We start from the raw sequence: 15,735 nt of genomic DNA on the forward strand, positions 1-15,735 counted from the left end.
GAAACTGCCTTCCAGTCCTTCATTTCTATGATTCTATGTGTAAGCACATTCAATGAAAATGTTTTGCTGCCTTTTTAATTGTTAATAATTAGGGTTAGTTGAAAATTTTCTAAGTTTGCAATTTAAATTATTCTCTGCAGTCAAAATTTGAAATCTTTGAATAAAAGGACAACACCAACAATTTTTTTGTGAAAAGTATATCCAATATTTTGATCAGCTCTACTAACAATTATCCATTTTACATTATATTGGTTGGTAAATAGATTCATAACTGTATTTGAGATTACTGTTGCACTGGGTAAATTCTTGTATTGTCAAAGAAAATAGCACAACATTTAAAAAAATGACCTGTAACATTTTTAATCCGCTAAACCCGGGTGAATCCAGGGGGGAAGGCGCCCAGAGAGGGGTGGAGGTAGCAGGGAAAGGCTGGGATTAGAGCCTGGAAAGGGAAACTGAGACTGTGATGTTCATGGAAGACTGGCTTTGAAGGGCAATTGGGACTGGTAGCCAGGAGGGGCAGAGAAATCTAGGGATAGTTGCACCAGGACAGGTGTGGAGAGGCTGAAACTGGCTAGAAAACATATGTGGTCATATAATTAAAAGACTATACCATAATGCATTTGCACAAGAGGACTGAATTAAGGTTGTACAGGCAACCTTAAACTTGGACAGCAAAGCCAAGTTATTACTAATTAAAGATCTTTGTCTGGATTCTCAGGTACACCATGGTGTGCACCTCAGGGTGCGGGGAACCAAAGATGGCATTATGCCACCTTTCCTTTCCCTGCAGTCCTGGGGGTAGCCAGGAGTCCACTTGACACTAACACTGTTCTAAATTCTGCTGGTTGGTAACAGCAGTTACATCAGCAGGGATCAGTAGAGCACATGGCACTCCAACCATGCCCTGTGCTACTCTCAAAATGCCCTGAAATTCCCCTTATGCCAGGAGATGGGAGAGGAGCCACGAGACAGCTTCACATTGTCTGGAGATTTCTCTATGCATGGGGGATCGCCAGCTGGCTGTTTGTACCTTTCACAAAACAAACAGAGCAGGGCCAAGGAAATTCCCAATCCTATCTTTCTCTCTCATACTAATAAATTCATCATCCAAGTCAATTTTCTTTGTATAGAGCCAACATGCAGTTCTCAATTCCCACTATGTTTTCACGTTTTTATAAATTCTGCTGGGATCAGCTATGAATTCTGTTATATCTTTTTCCTAATCCTTATGTTTACCATAATATACCTTCATCACTTACCTTCCTCACCCTGATTTCTCACATACTAACACCTATAGTTAATCACATTTTCAATACTTGCATTAAAATTAAACCCTAAAGCCACTTACAGTTCCTTTCCAGATGCTGCTGTTGATTATTTCCCTATGGCTTTCACCTAACATTCCATGAGTGTCCTCTGGCATTTCAGACCACATCTCTTGTATTCAAAAGTTTTTAAGCTTTCCCCGCCTAAGGAACTCATAAAATAACACCTTTATTTCCATACAAAACAGCTAACATCTGTGGTCAAAAACATCCAAACAAAGAAATTTCTACCCAGTATAGTTTCATGTTGATATACCTTTTAGTCATTTTTCATATGCAATTAATCAATTTCTTTCTCACCAGAACTACTAAGAACCAGTCTCTTTCATGTGAATATTTAATATGGACAATAACTTCAGATGAAGCATAACAATTCAAGCAGATTTCAGTAATTCACATCCTCCTCCCCATATAAAGTAAATCTCTACTAAGCAAGGGAATCATCTAAAGAGATGTATAAGCTACCACAAAATACTTTCATAAAGTACAATTTTTCTTATTATCAACTGCAGTTTCTTTGGTATCTTTTGTATCAGCACCAGAATTTTCTTTGTGTACAGGACTGAAATCTTAATCAAATATCAATTACTATGTCTGATCCCAGTCCAAGTTTTAAAAGTCGCTAGTTGATCACTCCCAACTATATGACTTTATGATTAAAAAGTAACCTTTAAAAATCACCGTTGAAATCATTGTTATTGAAATGTTTATAATGCAAAGTTCCTCAAGTTTTCAGGACACAAGGTTGATATTACTTTTGAGGGAGACATTGGTGTTCAGATCTGTCTTGGTAGTCCATCGATCCGATGATGACAAATCTGTGCAGATCATCTATTGTTGGTCTCATGGTGTGCCCTCTGATGACTATACAAGCTGTCATAAATAGATAAGTAAGAGTTAATAGAACAAAAGTACTTCATATCTCTTTTACCTGTAAAGGGTTAACAAGATCAGTGAGCCTGGCTGTCACCTGACCAGAGGACCAATCAGGGGACAGGATACTTTCAAATCTTGAGGGAGGGAAGTTTGTGTGTGCTGTTAGTGTTTGGTTATTGTTCACTCTGGGGGCTGAGGGACCAGACGTGCAACCAGGTTTCTCTCCAATCTCTCCGATACAGGCTCTTATAAGTTCAGAATAATGAGTACTAGGTAGATCAGGCGAGTTAGGCTTATGTTTGTTTTCTTTATTTGCAAATGTGTATTTGGCTGGGAGGAGTTCAAATGTGTATTTTGCTGAAAGGATTTTAATTTGTACTTGTATACTTAGGCTGGGAGGGTATTCCCAGTGTCTATAGCTGAAAGACCCTGTAACATATTCCATCCTAAATTTACAAAGATATTTTTTACTGTTTTTCCTTCTTTAATTAAAAGCTTTCTTGTTTAAGAACCTGATTTTTTTTTATTCTGGTGTGAGACCCCAGGGGACTGGGTCTGGATCCACCAGGGAATTGGTGGGGAGTCAGGAGGGAAGGGGGAGAGAAAGGTTATTTTCTCCCTGTGTTAGGATTAATTTCTCTCAGGGAGAGTCTGGGAGGGGAAGAGAGAAGGACGGGGGAAGGTGAATTTTCCTCTCTGTTTTAAGATTCAAGGAGTTTGAATCACAGTAATCTTCCAGGGTAACCCAGGGAGCGGAAGCCTGGGAGAGGCAACGGTGAGGAAAGGGTTTACTTTCCTTGTGTTAAGATCCAGAGGGACTGGGTCTTGGGGGTCCCCGGGCAAGGTTTTGGGGGGGGGACCAGAGTATACCAGGCACTGGAATTCCTGGTTGGTGGCAGCGCTACAAGTACTAAGCTGGTAACTGAGCTTAGAGGAATTCATGCTGGTACCCCATCTTTTGGATGCTAAGGTTCAGAGTGGGGAATTATACCATGACACAAGCCAATTCTAGAGGTGCACATTTTGCTGCAGACGTTGCATGGGAAGTTGGGTTGTGCGCTGCTGGTGCTTTGTGACGTCGTTCGCGTGCCTCTTGTAGATGCCGGCAGCGGTCTTCCACAAAGGTGATGAAGATATTTCTGACTGTTGCACGCCACTGTGTTCTGTCGCTGGGCGGCATCCTCAAGGACCCTAGGTTTGATACTGCTGTACTGCAGATTGGCTTTGATGGTGTCCTTGTAACATTTCCATGGACGACTTATATGTTGGATGCCCTGGGAGAGCTCACCATTCAGAAGCTGGCAGGGGATTCTGTTGGCATCCATGTGGCTGACATGACCAGTCCAACATAGCTGTGACTTCATGATCATCATTTCGATGCTTGTCATCTGAGCTCTCTCGAGGACCTCAAGATTGGGTACTTTGTCTTGCCAGCGGATCTTCATGACGTTGTGGAGGCAGCGCATGCGGAATGCTTCGAGCTGCTTCATGTGATGCCTATATAGTGTCCATGTTTCGCACTCGTACAAAAGAGATGAAAGAACAACAGCTCTGTACACAAGCAGTTTTGTTGACATCCGGATGCTGTGGTGGTTTCAAACTTTGACATGCAGACAGCCAAGTGCCTGGCTTGCTTTGGATATTCGTGCATTGATCTCATTATCTGGATCAAATGCTTCTGTCCCGAGTATCTCCATTGATGGTACTCTGTTTAAATTAGTGGAGAACTTTAAATACCTGGGTAGTGTCATATCCAGTGATGGATCACTGGATAATGAGATCAACGCACGAATATCCGATCTGTACTCTGTACCAAACTGCTGGAAAATACATACTCAGATGCTGCCTCAGAATCTCATATTTAATACACTGTTGATTATCTATTCACAATATGCTTTGCCACCCTCATATCGTAAGATAGAAAATATAATGTTCCACTACTGAACTTTTTAAATGTAATGCCTTCACAGCACTTCGAGACCCCTGAATAAAAGGCACGATTCAAATGGAAAGCATTAATACAATGGTAATAAATATTTCCCCTTTTACTGTATAGCCAACATGCTAATTAAACTTTATTGTTATTTAACAGAACATAAAACAGTCTGATTTTATCACAGAATTACTGGTCTATAGAGACTATTATCTCACAAGAATGGCCAAATAAGCCCATAAATTAATCAAAGCATATATATTTTACTGACTTTTTTCTATCCAATTAGATGTTCTGATAGAACCTTTCCATATAAATTCAGATGTGATGGACTGTCTCTATGATTCTCCAAACCAGTATTTTCCTGTTTCATTATTTCCTCCAGATTAATAGAGTTACTTTCAGTAAACTAAACAGTACCACTTCTAATACTTAAGTAGGTGGCTTGAAAAATGTTCTTTCCTTATAATGCAGACATGTCAATGTCCTCATGAGCACTGTGATGAGTACATGGGCACTGTCTACTATTTCAAATACACTTTTCAAATCCTCCTGAGCAAATATACAAAATCCCACACCCTCTTTAATACAGATCGTCTGCCTTAGTATTTTTTTTCCAGCATACACCTGGGAGAAGAAGAATGTTAAAGCAAATAGTGGATCTTTGTTAAATGGGGAAGGGAACTAAATGATGGAGGACCCAACAAGACCTGAAGTTCTAAATTACTACTTCTCTGAAGACCCCTACAGTTTCCTTAAACTTAACTCCTTCCATAGTAGACAAACTGTGACAAAATGCTAGCTGTAGAACCCTGATCACTAAGGGAATTGCAAACAGAGCCAATTATAGGATTAATTGGAGACAATTAACATGTTATGGTGAGATTGGTGATACTTGGGGACAATGAGGTAATTAGCCCAATAAGGGAAGAGCTGGGTGTAGGAGAGAATGCTGGATAGAAGGCTCCTTATGACATGTACAAACCCCCACAAAGAGGGTAAGGGTCAGATGGAGAGGAGGGCATCCTCCCTCAGGAGGCAATAAAAGAGGTCTCAAACAAAATAAAGAGGGAAGATATGTGACAGAGTGCTACTGTAGCACCCTGGTCATTTAGGGAATTGCATAACAGAGAAGATTACTGGCTTAATTGGAGGCAATTAACCTGTTATGGTGAGATTTTTGACACTTGGGGCAATGACTGGGCTAATGAGGTAATTAGCTCAATAAGGGAAGAGCTGGGTGTAGGAGAGAAAGTTGGGTGGAAGGCCTGTACTGTGTTCTGTGATAGTAGGAATCTAAACATTAAGGATACACATGGAGAAAAGAAGTGGACTGTGTGATATTGTGAGTAAGAGAAAACCCAAACAGGTCAGGCAGCACAGCACACCAGGTAGCTGAAGGAGCGCCCTGTGACACACATCAGAGACTCTAGATTACTCTCAGCTTCTACAGTTGGCTACTTCAAAGCACCACCAACTTGACAGAAAATATTTATGCTGTGAAACAGCGAAAAAAAAAAAGGGGGGTGACAAGCGCTCATTTCAGCTTTACCTTTGGATTGTATCTAAAATTCATTTTCTACCTGTTCATATGAAAACTGAAATTTAGCCACAAGGCCTAGATATAGAATGAATCCTTTAGCCTGCACAGACAGACAGCTGCATCATCAAAAAAGTGGTGTCATCCTATTTCCTCCAATGGCTGCAAAATCTTTTAGCCGTAAAACCTAGGATAAAATGAGTCAGTGACCTCAATCGCCTTGGGATTTCCCACCTCATTTGCCATGCATCAAAGGGTCCATCACATATGAATCAAGTTCATTAGAAAGAGAGAGGCAGGTCATTAATAGTGATCTTTATTATTACTTTTTTGAGTCACCTACTTGTCATTGCCATTTTAAATACAGTACCAAATGCTGATTAAGCAAAATTTCTTTCTCATAAGATAAATAAGACATAACAAAATGTTGCTTGAGGGCATCACTCTGTCTGGACAGTTGTCAATTCTTACTGTAGATAATACAGCTTATAAACTTTCCCAGTTGAACCCACAGCTACTGTCATTCATAGGAAGAAGAGAAGTGAATGCCAGGAGAATCATGGCTCATCATCACTTCTGAAACACTCATATGGGACCAAATACGGCTGCTTTAGAAGTCAGTGGCAAAACTTATATTTACTTCAATGATAATCCAATTTGGCTGCGGATGATTGTGGGCAGGTCACTTAGGGTATGTCTATACTACGAAATTAGGTCAAATTTATAGAAGTCAGTTTTTAGAAATCGTTTTTATACAGTCGATTGTGTGTGTCTCCACACAAAATAATCTTAAATACATTAAGTCAGCGGACTCCGTCCACAGTACCGCGACTAGTGTCAACTTCCGGAGTGTTGCACTGTGGGTAGCTATCCCACAGTTCCCCCAGTCTCTGCTGCCCATTGGGATTCTGGGTTGAGATCCCAATGCCTGATGGGGCAAAAACAGTGTCGCGGGTAGTTCTGGGTACATGTCGTCAAGCCCCCCTCTCCCTCCCTCCCTCCCTCCGTGAAAGCAACGGCAGACAATCATTTCACGCCTTTTTTCCTGGGTTATCTGACCAGACGCCATACCACGGCAAGCATGGAGCCCGCTCAGCTCATCATCACTGTATGTCTCCTGAGTGCTGGTAGATGTGGGACTGCATTGCTACACAGCAGCAGCTCATTGCCTTTTGGCAGCAGATGGTGCATTACGATTGGTAGCCAGTGTCATCATATTCCTGGGTGTTCTTTTAACCAACCTCGTGAGATCGGTCAGGGGTGCCTGGGCAGATATGGGAGTGACTCAACCAGGTCATTCCCATCTTCTGCCGAGCACCCAAGAGATGACGATGGCTAGCAGTCATACTGCACTGTCTGCTGCCCGTCTAAGATGTAAAAGATAGATGGATCAAAACAAGAAATTGACTAGATTTGTTTTGTGAAATTGACGGCCTGTTAACCCAGGGTTTTGAGTTCAATCCTTGAGGGGGTCATTCTGTGTGACAGTTGTTTGTGTTTCTCCTCGATGCAAAGCTACCCCTTTTGTTAATTCTAATTCCTTGTAAGTCATGTTATCAGTTGCCCCTCTCTCCATCTGAGCAACAGGATACAATTGTTTCGCACAGAACCAGGCGAGTAGGCAACGGCAGCACGGTGACAAGAGGGACATGGTCATAGACTTCTCATAAAGTATGCGCTGGGCAATGTGCACATCATGCTGATGAGCTCTGCAAACACGCTGGCCAAACAGGAAATGAAATTCAAAAGTTCATGGGCCTTTTCCTGTCTATCTAGCCAGTGCATCTGTGTTGAGAGCGCTGTCCAGAGTGGTCACAATGGAGCACTCTGGGATAGCTCCCAGAGGCCAATACCGTTGAATTGCATCCACACTATCCCAAATTTGACCTGGCATGGCCGATTTCAGTGTAAATCCCCTCACTGGAGGTGGAGTAAAGAAATCGATTTAAAGAGTCCTTTAAGTTGAAAAAAAGGGCTTCGTCGTGTGGACGGGTCCAGACTTAAATCAAGGTAATGCTGCAAATTCAACCTAAAGTCATAGTGCAGACCAGACCTTAATTTCAATGTGCCTCAGTCAAGCCACATAGAAAATTGAGTGAAAAGAAAGATTTCAAGCTGCCCCAACGTTTTAGTGCAATGAATTGCCATGGGGGCATTTCTGAAATCAGGCTCTTTCTCCTTGGGCTGCAAAGAGAGAAAACAAAGATCACTTTTTCCTGTGTGTACTCTTAGAGGGAGGCGGAGCTGCAACAGATCAAAAGACGGGATATCATCAAAAATAGATGATGGGGTCCGAGTTAAAATTTCCTGTGTGTTTTTTTTTAATTCCCAGATTTACAAAGCATTATCTATAAAATGCTTTATAGTGTTTCTAGCTATATTATATAGTCCTGAAGCCAGCTAATAATCTCTATGTAATATAAATCTGTAACTGCTAAAATGTTTCAGTTATCGTTCCTCTATTTCCAACAAACTAGCATAAAAGAGCTAAGCTGATGACTCCACTGAGGCAAACTTTCTTGCAATTTATTATCAGGCTTTTAATATCCCATATCCTGTTTGGCATCATCAGCCTCCTTGTTCCTTAGTTTTTCCAAGTCTTATTCTCTCTCTCTCTTTACCTCTCCACCCCAACCCCGTTCACGAACATCATTATGTTCTTATTTCAGAGCATGAAATCTATCATGCTTGGTCTACTGGCTTGAGTCTGAAATTATGCAGGCAAAATTTCATTGGCTTCTAGGCGAGTTTTGCCTGAATAAGGAGGGATTAACGTAAGGGAGAGTGGAGAAAAGTATAGCTTCCCCCCCTCCTTTGCATAAAGTTCATTCTCTACTCCTTTCTTGGGTCCAAGTTCTAGAAAACACCTAAACATGTACTTAAATACATTCCTATCCAGGAAAGTAGTATGGGTGGGATTTTCAAAAGCATTCAGCATTGGCCTAACCTTACTACTACTGAAATCTAAAGGAGTCTTTAAAATGTACTATTTGAGGGTCAGAATGAGTTAAAGGCACGAATGAAATTAATACACTTATCAATTCAGAAGTCATCCAGAGACATTTAAGAAGATATGGGACCCTAATCTGAGTCTGAATTGGGCTACAATTTCAGTTTTAAATGTTATGTTGTTTCCTGTAATGTTTACATGGTAGTCCATTGTAAAGGTTTTATTTGGTTTACCTATGTATTAACATTGTTTGACACTTTTATAGGTACTTCTGCAATTCTATATTTTTTTTAAACTGTGCAGAAATGATCATGCTTGGAAATCTGCAACAAAGCAAGATCCCAATCTGACACTGCACCCGACTGACTTCAAAAGGGTCTCAGACAGGTGCAAGGGGACTTGCATGGTCGGAGCCTAAATCTGGTTGAGGTTTCTTAATGGTCAATCCTTCAATTTTACTGTAGACAAAATTAGCTCGGAAGTCAACAGAAGTTCTGCCTGCTTTCGGAATTTAGAACTGGTACATAAGATAAAAGAACTCTGAGCTACAAAATTAATATCCTCTATAAAATATTGAGCTCATTAAACAATTGGAAATATGGTTGCCTTTAAAAATATGCAAGAACAAAAAGAATTCTGTGGTACAAAGACAAAAACATCTGGCTTCTTTCTCTCTCATGGAAACACGCTTATTATGCAATTTTCAGTAGATGAAATCATCTGAATGCAAAGCATGATATATTTATTGTGTATAATAATTGTCAAAAATAATGACTGTGTTTGTAGTAGCTTTGACAGCATTATTGTATAATTCTTCTTTAAATAAATACATGTACAAATCCCAAAACAATCTAAATAAATACTCACAATTACAGGCTACTTTAGATCTGAGCTGTTACAATCTTACATGTCACCTCTCCAACACTTCAAGGAGAAGTTAGTAAAATTTTGATTAATTTTGGTTTCCACCTATAGGAAAAGCTCCTATAGGTAAAGGTAGTAAGCCCTAATGCAACTCTGCATGCTGTACCTAAGGAAAAGGCAAATCATACAAACATATCTGGCAATCAAAGAGCTGCGCAGGTAGAATGAAACTAGATTATCCCTTCACAAGTTGTATGCTGACCAATTACCAGCCCCAAATAGCAAGTGGTAGTTAATGTCAATGTATGCTGCTTGCCAAATTTACATTGATTCTAGTTTGCTCATTCATGGGTTTAGTTTCTCTTTAGGCAGTATATTTAGGAGATTTCTGACTTTAAATAAAAAATCATCATCAAATGCTGGTATATAATAAAAGCCAGAACTAAACTACCAAAACTCAGATACCAATTTCCATCTCCAGGACCAAATTTTCAGAAACACAGCATTTCAGATTGAGGGAAATTGAGATTGCAGTCCTATGCATTTAGTCTAATTACTTTTAAAGTGATAGGAGACCACACCAGTATCAGCAGTTCTGTGCTCTGGCTCCATAGTCACAAGACTGATGACTACCTGTAGCTTTAAAAACAATTACAACCCCTGAATGAGGAACATCGATCCTCTTCCACCCTGGGGTTCCCTACAATCATATTATTGACAGAAAGACTCAATAAGCCTCAGCACCTCAATCTAGTTGATTAGATGGCCCCAAATCTGTGATAACCTCTCTCAACAACAGCACCTATAAGGAGCCTTTAGATATGGGTAGTTACTGTAAGCCATTCAAATGGCAACAGAACAGCCAGGTTTGGAGTACATCATATGGAGTTCTGTATTTGGCCCTGACTCACCTTTGCTGTTTCTTGGACACATCTTTCCTTCAAGGCAAAATTTATACAGCCCCTACCTGCTATGAACCAAACAAATCCTAGTCAAACCATCACAGTACACAAAGTAGTCTTAGGTTTGTATTTGCCCATCAGAAATAAGAGACAAGGTGAGTGAAGTAATATATTTTATTGGACTAAATTCTGTTGGTGACAGAGACAAGCTCTTCAGTTCTGTATGTGCTAAAACATCACTCCATACATCAGAAATAAATAAGTGGCCTACTCCTACGTAAGCACTACCATTGTAGTACAAGATGCATTGACTTAAACTAACAGAAACTGGACATTCATATTACAGTTCAAACTTTGTTTTCAACAAATTCTAATTTGCCAGTCTATTGTAGTAGGTATAACAATTTAATCAAAACATGGATCCGGAATTGACTTATATTTTGTCAATTTCAAATTATTTAAATGTCCAGCTTTTCCTATAAATGTAAATTCTCACATACCTAATTTTGTAAAATCTGCATCAGAACCGTTAATAATAATTTATAGTAAGGTAGTGGTCAGGGGCCTCAATCTAGATTGGGGCCCCATGGTAGGTGATAGTACCTCACCTGAAGAGATTACAATCTAAATCAACAGAAAATGCAACAAGTGAGGGTTAACAAACAAAGGAAGGGAACAGGAGTGGGAAGATGAGGTAACTTTAACAGGAACATGAAGTTATGCAAACTAGCTATGTGTGCAATAGTTTGTTCTAAGTAAATTAATATTTATGTATAAGATACAAGTAAACAAATAAAACAGATATTAGTAAACTCTATGGGCCCTATACCTAGCCATTAATCCATTCACTCTCCCAGATCTTAGTTCCTCTAACAAGACTATGTTACTCTAGGTCAGAAATGGCTGCAGAGATATATTATCATGTCCCCCCTCAGTCTTCTCTTCGCCAGAATACACAAATCCAATTTTTTTCAGTATTTTCCCATAGGTCATGTTTTCAAGACTTTCTCCAATTTGTCCACATCTTTCCTGAAGTGTGGTGCCCAAAACTGGACACAATACTCCAGTTGAGGCCTTATCAGTGCTGAGTAGAGTGGAAGAATTACATCTCATGTCTTGTTTACAACACTCCTGCTAATACATTCCAGAATGTTGTTCACTTTTTTTGCAATGATATTACATTGTTGACTCATATTTTAGTTTATGATCCACTATAATCCCCAGATCTTTGTTTGCTGTACTCTCTCTTAATCAGTCATTTCCCATTTTGTATTTGTACAATTGATTATTGCTTCCTAAATGTGGTGCTCTGCCTTCTGAAATAAATAGGATGAAATTTAATACCACTTCTCCAGTTTGTCAAGATCATTTTGAATGTTAATCCTGCCCTCCAAAGCCTTGCCACTCCTCCCAGCCAATCATTTGCTTACTTTATAAATATACTCTGTATGTCATTAACCAAACTGTTTATGAAGATATTGAACAGAACCGGACCCAGCACAGATCCCTCTGGGACCCCACTCGATATGTCCTTCCAGCTTGACTGCGATAATTGTTCTCTGAGTATAGTTTTCCAACCAGTCACGTACCCACCATACAGTAGGTTAATCTAGGCTATATTTCTTAGTTTGCTTATAAGGTCATGTGAGATGGCATCAGATGCACTATTGAAATCCAGATATATCACATCTACTGCTTCCTCCCTATCCACAGGGCTTGTTACCCTGCCAAAAGAAGGATATTAAGTTGGTTTGATATGATTTATTCTTGACAAATCAATGCTGCTAGGTATCACCTTATTATCTTCTACTTATAAACTGCCTGCTTGATTATTTGCTCTGTTATCTTTTGGGGTACCAAAGTTAAGCTGACTGGTCTATAATTCCCCAAGTTGTCCTTATTCCTCTCTTCATAGATAGGTACTAGCTATTTTCCAGGCGTCTGGGATCTTTCCCATCCTCCACAAGATAGGTCTGTCTCTTCCCTTCACCTCCTTCCTTCAAGTCCCTGATTATGCTGTGTCCCTGTCCTCATCTCCACTCCACTTGAGCCACAACTCCACTATCTCTGTACCTTTCCTCACTCTCTCCCCTAACATCTCTGTTCACTTATGTCTGCCAGTGTCTGAGAGTAGAAGACTCCTTGGCAGGCTCCTGGTCACTGCCGCCCCACAGATGTCACTCGTGTGGCTGGCTGTTCTGTGGGCCACCACAGTTAGTCAGGGGTGGCAGGCGGAAAAGTAAATAGGCCCTTCCAAAGGAGCTGCCTCACTTTCCCCACTCTTAGGCAGTAGCAGCAGGAGCTTCCTGCTGTGCAGATGAATACTGCAGACAGCCACAACCGCTTCTGTTCCTCTGGTCTGCACTATGGCACCCTCCAGCCTAAATCCCTACTCACATACCACTGCACAGGCCAAACAGTGAGGAAAAGCAGTTCATACAGGACTCCAGCCACCACTTAGGGCAAGTCTATGCTACAAAATTAAGTTGACATTAGTTACGTCGAATTACAGCCACCGCAGTAATTAGACTACTTTTGCATGTCCACATTATGCTCCTTGTGTCAGCAGTGCACAGCCTCATCAGGAGCACTTGCACTGATTTAACTGTCAGTGTGGGGCACTATGGGATGGCTTCTGAAAGGCAGCAACAGTCGATGTAAGCAACGCAGAGTCTACACTGCCACTGCGTCAACCTAACTACATCGACTTAAGCACTATACCTCGTGTGGAGGTGGTGTTATTAATTCAGTGTAGTAGGCAAATTAATCGGTGGGAGCTACATTTTAGTGTAGACACTTAAAGAGTAAGGTCGATGTAAGCTGCTTACATGCAAGTCTGAACAAATGAAGTAACAAAAATTAAAACTGGGTTGCCAGCCCTCCAGGATTGCCCTTGAGTCTCCAGGAATTAAAGATTAATCTTCAATTAAAGGTAATGTCATGCGATGAAACTTCCAGGAATTCATCCAGCCAAAGTTGGTAACCTTAACTAAAACGGAAAGGGCAAAATTGGTAGCATGGCTCTTCAAAAGTAGGTGCCATAGTAGATGTCTTCCATATACAGTTTTACAGGAATTGTTCCACTTTGGGAGCAGTCTATAAATGGAGGGGAGGGATTTTTTTGAAAAAGGAAATCCTCATGGATTGTCTTTTTCCCCTATATAGTGCCACCCCCAAAGGACACTGAATATCTTTAGCAGCGATGTTAATAAAAGGACCGTAATTTAAAATACCAAATCAATAATAAACAAATGACCAAACAATCTTATACGTGCTTCCCTGATAGGCAGTTTGGGACTACTAATAGGCACATTTCTAGGGGCCTTCAATGTCTCACCTATTGAATTTAATTTTCCTCTTTAGATTACTTAAAAACTTTGCTATGAGGGTTGAAATGCTGCAGGCAGAGTGCAGCAGGAGAGTGATCAGAAGGCAAGGGCGGTGGGCAGGAGCAAGTGTAATAGCAGCTGGCTAGGGGTGGGGACAGTAGGGGAGTGCCCAAAGGACAGGAAGGGAAGGACACACAGGAGAGGCAGCAGGCAGGGCAGTGGGGGTGGGAGGAGACAGCAGGCTGAGGAGTGGGGGTGACAGCGGGCTGCACACTGAGGAGTGGGAATAGGAGGAGACAGCAGCGGGGGGGAGGTCAGGAGTCACACAGGTGAGTGAGTGTTAGGTAAGCAAGGCAGAGGAGTGGGCATGGAAGAGGGCAGCAGGCAGATGGGCGGGTGTGGGAGGGAGCTGCAGGCTGGGGAGTGGGGGGGACAGGTGGGAGGTCAAGGCAGGCAGGTAAGGGATGGGGCTGTTGCTGGAGAACGCGCCCTGGCAGCCCATGGATGCTGCAGCTCCTCCTGCCCCGGCTCTTTCCCTCCCTGCCCGCCTCAGGCCCGGCTGGCGGCGGTACCTGCCCGGGATGCAGAGCAGGCGACGGCGCGGCCGGCTCCCCGATCCAGAGCTGCTCCTTGAGGAGGTGCTGATAGCTGAGGCAGTGCTTCAGCGCGGACGGCACCGTGCCCATGGCCCGGCCCCCGGGCGCTCGTTCTGCGCCTGCCGCCCAGCCGCAAGGTCACCGCATCACCCGACGCCGACGCCCGGAGCCCGGCCGGACCCGGCGCCCGCCGCAGCCAGTGGCTGGAGCCCGGGCCTGGGGAGCGCGTGTGATTGGCGGAGAGCGGGGGAATCCTGCTTCCCGGCCTCGCCCGCTCCCGACGCTGCTGCGGTAACAGCCTCCCGCGCTTGGCCGCAGCGCCACCAGGGAGCAAGCACCGGCCAGCCGCGGCGGTCCCTGCAGCCGCTCCGGCGGCTCTAGCAATCGCCCCTGCTGCTCGCGCTGCCCAGGAGCATAGGACAGCTGGAAACCGCCCGCCTACGCAGTCCCTCGTTGTGCAGCCTGCAGGCGGGGAGACCCAGCGTTTCCATCCAGGCGCACGGGAACTGCCTCCGCCCCCGGTCTTCACAGCCTTGCGGCCGTAATCAACACATTGTAGAGGAGCCAGCTGCGACCTTCAGATAGTTTTGGGGGTGCTCAGTGCTAGGACTTTGGGTACAGACCCATCGCTCTTCCATATCAGGCATGGAAACGGGATGGGAACAGGCCGGTAAGATACTACGCCAGGCCTCTAGAGCTGTAATAAGAATGCAGCAGAGACCCTGATTAGTCAGGGCCCAAGTCTGCATTCCTTGCACACCCGACATTTCAAATGAGGTTACGGGGAATTTGGGCTGGGCAGAGGACCTCAGGAATCAGGTACTGAAGGATATATGTAGAAACAGGGCAACCAACTACTCTTAATTATACAATTAATTATAAGATCTTTAAAATTACCTGGAAATTTTCTTTGACAGAGTTACAATACAACACCAGGGGAACTGGGAGATGAGCAGGAACATATTATAGCTAAAGGAGGAGAAAAAACTGATTTTATAATAAAAAGCTACTAGCACAAGTTGTTCATACTTTAAAATACATATCTGTATCTTGAATATTCAAGACAGTGGTTGGATTGTGGTTGTTGGGGTTGGATTTTTCCCCTGTAAAACCAAATTATATGTATATATTTTGGTTTTGGATTACATAACTACAAGAAAGGTTCTGAATAAGACATTTTAATAACATTTGGTCCTTCGTGTGTCAGTGAATCATTTACAAGCATTTAAGAAAACTTTTGCATTTATTCTTTTCATTTGTTGGAGCAACAGTAATACTAGACCTATGGAAAGAAATATTTTTCAAATATTAACAGCTTTCTCAAAAACAGCAAGTTATATTTTGTCATCTTCAGCAGGAGGTCTGCTCAGCCAATTTTCCAAAGCCACTTTCTCAAGTGGAATACCGTATGTGTTTG

At 42.3% G+C, this 15,735-nt stretch overlaps 1 protein-coding gene across 5 annotated transcripts in view; it reads right to left on the reverse strand.

Moving 5' to 3' along the window:
* Positions 1-14,943, reverse strand: part of HMGCLL1 (3-hydroxymethyl-3-methylglutaryl-CoA lyase like 1) — a 104,102-nt gene extending 89,159 nt beyond the window's left edge. For 2 of the 5 annotated variants that reach the window (XM_030555634.1, XM_030555635.1), the window contains exon 1: positions 14,295-14,943. In XM_030555634.1, coding sequence (XP_030411494.1) covers positions 14,295-14,408 — 114 coding nt within the window. In that variant the 5' untranslated portion in view covers positions 14,409-14,943. Of the gene's footprint in view, positions 1-1,351; positions 1,373-2,083; positions 2,176-14,294 lie in introns of those variants that run through there. The other 3 variants (XM_030555632.1, XM_030555633.1, XM_030555636.1) reach the window with 3 other exon arrangements.
* Between the last annotated feature and the right edge of the window lie 792 nt (positions 14,944-15,735).

The sequence above is a fragment of the Gopherus evgoodei genome, chromosome 3, assembly GCF_007399415.2.
Source record: "Gopherus evgoodei ecotype Sinaloan lineage chromosome 3, rGopEvg1_v1.p, whole genome shotgun sequence".
Taxonomy (NCBI): Eukaryota; Metazoa; Chordata; order Testudines; family Testudinidae; genus Gopherus; species Gopherus evgoodei.